Raw genomic sequence first — 7,715 nt, forward strand, 5'->3', positions numbered from 1 at the left:
TTGATTGCAGGATCAAATCAACTGGCATGCTCATACACCCAAAGACAAGTTTTGGACCTGCACTGGAGTTAAGCAGATCTCCCAGGCCTCGTGTTTTCACGTCAACACCAGCAGATCGCGGCGACCGAGCGAGACCACAGTGGCGGTCCCGGAGGCGGAGTCGTCCGGGGCCTTGACGCAGACGCGGAGGTGATGCGGCGGAAGGTGGCTCGCACGAGGCCACGCGTGTCTGGCGTCATGGCGGAGTTCAGCGGAATCGTGCGAGGCCACGATAGTACCTCTCGGAGGCGGAGCCGCGGTAGACCTTGCTCATGACGTTAGAACCGGCTCCGAGCACCACAGCCAACCGGGGGAAACCGCGGCAGCGGAGCGAAGCTAACGAGGAGGCGGCCTCGCGCGAGCACGCAGGCATGGCTGCAGGTTGCCTCGCTCCTGCACCTTGCCACATGAATAGGGCCATGCACTGCATGCATCTATCCACACGTGCTACCAAGCAAAGGCTGCGGAGTTGCGTGGTGCCACCAGAGGGTGCCGGTTGCCGCTCATGGCGGCGCCGCTAGGAGCTCGCGCAGGCGGACATAAGCGGACTCGGCTGCGGTCGACGCGGAGGTGGCTCCGCACGGCATTGGTTGGTGGCGGAGGCCAGCGAGTAGTTGCGGCAGTCTGGCCACCGTGTCACGTGGAGGGGTTCGCCGTGTCGCGCCTGGGCGGGGAGCCGGGGAGGCGACGTAACCGCGCGCGGCCGGCGGAGTCGCACGTGGCGGCGGCGGCGGCGTGCCACGCGAGGTCGCGACGTCGACAGCGGAGGTGCCGAGGAAACGGCCTCGGGCGAGGCGAGTACGGCGTCGCTTGCGGCGCGGAGGCCAGTGCACGGAAGCCGGTGCAACTGGTGGAGGCGGTGGAGCTCGATGTGGAGGGCCGGCTGAGGCTGCCCAGGCCGAGGCGGGTGCGGCATCGCCCGCGGCGAGGAGGCCAGCATGACGGAGCCGACGCACGTAGGCCGACGCGCGCATGCCGGTGAGCGGAGGCGGTGGAGCTCGACGCGGAGTAGAGAGGAGAAAATATGGTTTTTAATTTTATTTTTATATATATGACTGACATGTGGGGTCCCCACCGACACGTAGGTGCCACTGTGGAATGCCACGTCATCGGATGGACCTATATTAACACCCAAGACAAGTTTAGGGACTCAAAAATACATCTTGAGAGTTCAAGGACCTAGATGACACACCCGGACAAGTTTAGGGACCGCTGCTGCACTTCACTCTTTCTAATAAAATGAAAAGTCTAATATAAATTGTACACGATAAAACGTAGCAACGGGGCAAACTATCATGTCAGCATGTGCATATTATTCATCACAACCAAAAACTGACACGTCAGGCCAACATCTATTGACTGGGCAAGTGTATTTTGTTGTCAGCTAGCAGTATTATTATTAACTAATTTTTACGACGCAATGCATAAGTGTTATGCAAAATCATATGGACCTGTTCGTATAGGGTGCACAGACGGAAGTACACCAGACCAGAGTTTCAGTTGCATATATACTTCCCCATCCAAAAAAAACAGCTCAAAACTCAACTTAGAAAGTGATATGACCCCTCCTATTACAACGATTCTAGATAACCCTTTGTCCAGATTCATTGTAACATTAGAGATCACATTCTCTTCTAGGTTGAGCTTTTTTTTTAGACGGAGGAAGTACACTAGACCATAATCTAAGTACACCAGACCAGAGTTTCAGTTGCATACCAGAATCTATGGCAAATAAATGAGCACCTCGCAACCTCTCATCAGCCATCAAACAATCATCCAAGACAACCAAATTCAAATCAAATGAAGGCAGGCGCAAACAAACCAAAAGTTTCCCTAAACGGCTAAACCAGTACCATGAAGTATGAACTCACAAAGTCACAATGAAGGGCATGTTTCTCATAGTGTAAAGTTAGTCAGAAAAATAGGTCAACAAAACATATCAAATTAAGTCAAAATTTACATGTAAGTCATTCAAAATATCAAACAGTTCAAAGACGACTATTAAAATGTAAGTGATTGAGCATGATCACAATAATCTGAAAAAGTCCATGAAACCAGACAATTATAGTTCCAAAGTACAGCGCAATCATATGCGGCCACATAACTGTGCATTACATCAACCTTCTGTCATAGAAAGTATCATGTTAACTTGCCCCAAAAAACTAAAAGCTTTGGCCATACTACATCAAACATAGGTATCCAGTTATTTAGCCCCCACCAACTTGCCGTTTCCAGGAGTCCTCTACAATGAGCTCATCAACTCCCCAGTCCTCATAGCTATTTCAAAACAAAAAAAAATAACAGTCAGCCTACAAAGAATGTCGAGTTGCCTGGTTAAAGTTTCTAATTTTGTCATCTCAATATCTCACCTTCCATCAGGTAAATACCGCCTGATTGTGAAAGGGATCTTGCGTGCTCTCAATTCTTTCATGGCAATCTGAAATTTCATCATCAGATGAAGATAATTAACATTTTTATTTTCAAATGAAACTTGACCCCTCCAAAAAAAGAAAATCAAAGGGCTCCACAACTTTGTTTTATTTTTGGTTGTGCAATGTTGTTTGATGGCTACTTTGATGATTTTATACAAAAGTATGAGCCATTTAAATCCATAGTCCAACCCAATAAAACAACATGTTTTATCAGAGATACGATAAAGTATCAGACATAAAAAAATTAATGAAAAAAAGGCAATCAAAAGAATACTTCAAACAACGAGTATAAGGTTCCAGGGAAAGATAGTAAAACAGAGGCCACAATGATGTTCATAAACCATGTTAATTTGTAAAATCTACTATGTACCAACTACCGCCTAGGGCGTTACTAGCACCCTGTTCTTTACAATTGCATGGGGACACATTTATACTTCAAAAGGCATATTTACTATCATGGAAACACGTTTACAGCCATGGGATGCATTTACTACTTTGCAGGAATGTGTTCACAGTTGTTGGGGACAGGCAGTACTGCGCCCAGGGTGTCAATAAGTTACAACAATAAACTTATAGCCATTTCTCATATTTTCATACACAAGACTTATCAGTCAGCTTAATTTCTATTATCCTTACAGATTCAAACTATAGTTGGTAACTATTGCAGAGCAATTAGAAATACACAACTGGTGCTGTAGCTTATGAACATGTAAACCAATGCAACGTACACCAGAACGAAAAGCAACTGTTAAATACCTAAGAACATGATGAAACCACATGATAAATGCCAAATTGAACTAACAAAATGGCGTAGTTATAAGATTCAGCATGAGAAAGAAAGGTTGTAGTTCGCACAATATATTAGAATGAAAAGAATATATCACTATCTAAATGACTCAAACTATCATGAAACTGCTACAAAATACTTCCCACAGTATAATTAGGTTTTCAACTAAGTTGACAGGATCACATCAATGACAACTCTCAGAATCATATTGTAAAGACAAACTCCATAGTTCCATCAACATGTGCACATCATCAGCCAGTTAAACATCGCCACTCCCATCAAAACAATAAAAGTACTAGTATGTTATATACATAGCATGAGAAGGCAGTCACATAAATATTAACTATTTTTTCTAGCTCCGCCCCTCACTCTGGTCTTACCTTGTACGTGCTACATAGAAATGAAGAGCTCAAGGAAATATAGAAGGTGACATTTTGTGCAGACTTGTATTAATTGAAGTGAAGTCTATGTCTAGAAAACTGAAATCGGAACTTTACCTCAAGTGGATCAGTCTCCCCTTCAAGCTCGACCATAACAGGAGCATTCATGCTGCATAACAATAGATAAGCTCGAATTTTACTTAATTGATATGATTAATTAACTTAATTGATGATATATGAATTACATTTTATAAAAGCATACCTTATCTGCAAGGCACGTGTACCAAGAATGCGTGCACGCTCGTATTTTGTCATATACTTTGATGTTTTCCGTGGACGAGCCGTCTTTTCCTGCTCCTTGTCATCTTCAGCCCCAACCACATCATCCACAGCATCCTCATTGTTATTCTCAGGCTCTTCCTCAGCTCCTTCCTGTTCAGAAAAGGTAAATAAGCCACATAGCTCTTCCTGATAAAGTAAAGTCCAGAAATAAATAACAAAGCAGCAGCTCTGTACCTCAATCTCAGGTTCTGGGGGCTCATCCTCGTACCTGTAAAAAAAAGTACCAAGCATCTTTAGTTCATAAATTTATATAATACTAAAATGATTCTGCAGCCATATATAATAGGTGACACTAAGCATAACCAAAAAAAAAAAAAGAACATAACAATCAGCAAAGATAGGTATTTTTCAAGCAACATATCTACAATGTCTCATCAAGCTAGACATGAACTTAAAACTATACTCCCTCTGTTCTATATTGATCATCATATACGTTGAAAAAGCTAACTCTAAAAAGCAACCAGCACCTTGAAAAAGTTCCATTATTTTGATCCATCAATTAAAATAGTTGGGACCAATTCTTAATTGATACAAAAGATGTGGATTATACTTAAGCCAAGAAACATCAAACATCAACATCTTATCCCAACAAAGACAAATATCATAATGTGCATTCTCATTCCAGAAGGATGCTGGGTGAGCTAAACACAAGAGTCCATCTAATGGCTAGGAATGCTCAAACCCCACATAATTCATGGACACCTGGTCACCTAGAAATCAGCATAGTTTCTTACATTCCGTATTAAACCTGATTGACCATAAACCTGGCAACAGCTGCACCATTTAGCCATCCCATTAAAGACTAAGAAAAAACCCACCTTTTAACAAGCACATAAGCAATCAAGCATGGGATTTACTGAAGAATTAAAGAAGTCACCCGACGATCAGCAGCCAAACATCAGAATGAGGCATGATGATTTGAGAAAGAGAGGAAAAAAAAAACGATGTGTCAATCAAAGCTCAAAGACCCATTCATCTCCCAAAAAAACATCATACCCCCTCGTAATCCATGCCAATGAGAGAGAATAGACCAAATACTGGCCTAAAGAAAAACTCCGTACTGCCACCAAACCAGCAGCTAGAGGCAGAGCCCTCCCTTGAGAAAGGAGAGCTCCCCCCACGAATCCCCCATCAATGAACGTGCCCGTAACCCACCCACGAAGATATCGGACTCCCTCCTAACCCCCCCTCTCCGCCCGCGCCCCCGAACGTACCAGTAAACCTAAGCTAGGTGCGAAACTGTAACGGCGGAAGCGAGCGAGGGAGGGTGGGGGAGAGGCGAACCCCATGTCCATGTCGTTGTAGTCGTCCTCCGCCATGGCGCTCGCTCCTCCTCCGCCGCCGCCGCCTCGGCGCTCGCTTCGCTAGGGCTTCCGAAGGCGGCGATGAGGGGAGGGTAGTGGAAGAGGAGGAAGGAAACTGGAGAAGGCGGCGTTTGGTCGGGTCGGGAATGTGTGTATGTGTAGCAAAATCCAAGGGCTGCGCTGTGCATTTGGGCCGCTCGACCTGATCTCTGGCGGTCTGGCCCTCTGTCGCCGTAGGATTAAGTTCACTTTGACTCCCTTTACTAGTTACTCTGAATCCGATTCTTACCCTTAAACCGTAATACGGATATCTCGACCCTCCAACTATTAAAACCCGGTGTAATTTTACACCCTCGATGGTTTTGGAGGGTGGTTTCGCTGACGTGAAGTCTACGTGGCAAGGTTGACGTTGATGTGGCGCTTAGGTAGCATTAAAAATAAAAACATATACGTGGGACCCATTTGTCATTAACACAAATTTTTCCGACGCCCACATGTCATACACACTCTCTCTCTCTCCTTCTTCCTCCTCCCCCTCCCCCTTCTCTCTCTTTCAATCCCCTTCGGCCGTTGGAGCGAGAGGATGGGCGCTGGAATAGCGGCAATGACGGTGGGCGGGCGAGAGCCGGAGTGACGGGGCGGCTCTCCTTGGATGTTAGGATCTCTAGGAAATCGCATGGCAAAGGAGGGAGAGGAGCATCGGGCCCATCCATCACGAAGCACGACAGCTCGAGCTCGCAGAACCCATCTAGGCAGGAGGTGGAGGCAGAGGTGAAGGCGAAGAGCTGCCAATCCCCTAGCCCATCTCCAACAGTGGCGACACACCATTCCCCGTTCCCCGTTTCCCCAGCGGCACGCCAATTCACCATCACCCTCTCCGCACTGACGGCACACCATTCCCCTCTCTGGCGGCAAAGGAGGGGCCACCGGCAGTGTCGTCAGTAAAGCCGGCGACGGAGTAAAGGCCTTCCTTGTGCCCCTCCATCGAGCAGCGCCCAGCTGCCGCCCGCTACTGCCCTCTCCTCCACCTTTGCCACAGCACTGCTTGCCAACGAGCGGCGCCCTACTGCTGCTCGCTGTTGCCCTCTCCTCCACCTTTGCCACAGCACTGCTTGCCAACGAGCGGCGCCCTACTGCTGCTCGCTGTTGCCCTCTCCTCCACCTCCCGCCCTCACCGCCCAACTGCACAAGGAAGAGAGAATGGAGAAGATAAGGAAGGTGAGGGAGGAGAGGATGACAAGTGGGCCTACATTTTTTTTAATGACAAATGTATCCCACATATATGTTTTTAATAGTAGAGATCAGCTGTTAAGATTGTTGTGAATTTTTTTGGAAATGGTGGTGAATATACATATGCGATGGGAAAAAATCGATATGTCAGATTTAAAATTAGACATGGAAGCTAAGGTCTAATTCTTTTCAATTAATTGCAATTTAAAAAGAATTCAACTAATCACATGTACGTACAACCGAAGCCGTTGGCTCATCATACTCACACGAGCCTTCAAAGTTCGTCGCCACGCACGCGCACAGTCGCCGCTCTGGAAGCGGAAGGTCGCGCACCATGGCGGCCACGGGGTGGTTTCTAGCGGCAGCAGTAGCCGCCATGGCCGTCGTCGCCTGCTTCGCTGCGACGTCGTCATCGTCGTCGTCGCAGCTGCACTGCGGCACGGTGACGTCGCTGCTGTCGGGCTGCGCGGCGTTCGTCCGCGGGCACGGCGGCGGCGCCCAGCTGCCGTCGCCGGGCACGCCGTGCTGCGACGGGGTGGCCGGGCTGTACGCCGTGGCCGCCGACTCCGCGGACAACTGGCGCGCCGTGTGCCGCTGCATGGCGAGGCTGGTGCGGCGGCACAGCTCCAACGCGTCCGCCATCGCGCTGCTGCCCGGCGTCTGCGGCGTCGTCTCGCCCTGGACGTTCGCCGCGGGGAACACCAATAGTAATCGTCCCTACTGCAGAAGGTATGGAAGAAATCAGGTTGATTTTAAATGGATTCGTTCAATTTGGTTGCATTGAGAATAATTGAGATTTGAGAGAAGTATATTTTACAACAATGTTAGTTTTGGTTTTTGAAGCTGATTAATATCGGTTTTCATTCCCTTTTTGCAGCCTCCCCTGACAGGCATGAGAATTTGGTTAAGAATTGTGAGCAAACACGCGCCGATCGATCATGTAGAGAATAAATTTAGTTAGGTTCGGAGTTATCATATCTTGTTGTTGGGCATAGTTACGTTTACGTGTGATTTCTTTTCTCTCGAATCAATAACATATTCATGCTCAATGTAAATATGCAATTCTTGGATTTGATCGGTTAAAAGAGCATAGTTAGCAGACAGAGCAAAACGTATAGATTGCCATGCCATATAGGCATCCTGGTTTCAAATGTCGATATTGAAAAAAAAAATATTGGTACTAATAAACAGGAATATTAGA

General features: G+C 47.1%; 2 protein-coding genes across 2 annotated transcripts; one reads left to right on the top strand and one right to left on the bottom strand.

Moving 5' to 3' along the window:
- Positions 1-2,040: 2,040 nt before the first annotated feature.
- LOC127778541 (DNA-directed RNA polymerases II, IV and V subunit 6A-like) lies at positions 2,041-5,415 on the bottom strand. The gene is made up of 6 exons (XM_052305161.1): positions 5,265-5,415; positions 4,155-4,188; positions 3,901-4,070; positions 3,756-3,807; positions 2,409-2,476; positions 2,041-2,316 (listed from the first exon to the last, which is right to left on the bottom strand). The coding sequence occupies exons 1-6, from the start codon at positions 5,297-5,299 to the stop codon at positions 2,247-2,249; spliced, it is 429 nt and encodes a 142-aa protein (XP_052161121.1). The 5' UTR covers positions 5,300-5,415; the 3' UTR covers positions 2,041-2,246.
- Positions 5,416-6,848: 1,433 nt separating this feature from the next.
- Positions 6,849-7,401, top strand: LOC127780219 (non-specific lipid-transfer protein Cw18-like). The gene is made up of 2 exons (XM_052307155.1): positions 6,849-7,243; positions 7,392-7,401. The coding sequence occupies exons 1-2, from the start codon at positions 6,849-6,851 to the stop codon at positions 7,399-7,401; spliced, it is 405 nt and encodes a 134-aa protein (XP_052163115.1).
- Positions 7,402-7,715: the final 314 nt, after the last annotated feature.

The sequence above is a fragment of the Oryza glaberrima genome, chromosome 7 (assembly GCF_000147395.1).
Source record: "Oryza glaberrima chromosome 7, OglaRS2, whole genome shotgun sequence".
In the NCBI taxonomy this organism is placed as follows: Eukaryota; Viridiplantae; Streptophyta; class Magnoliopsida; order Poales; family Poaceae; genus Oryza; species Oryza glaberrima.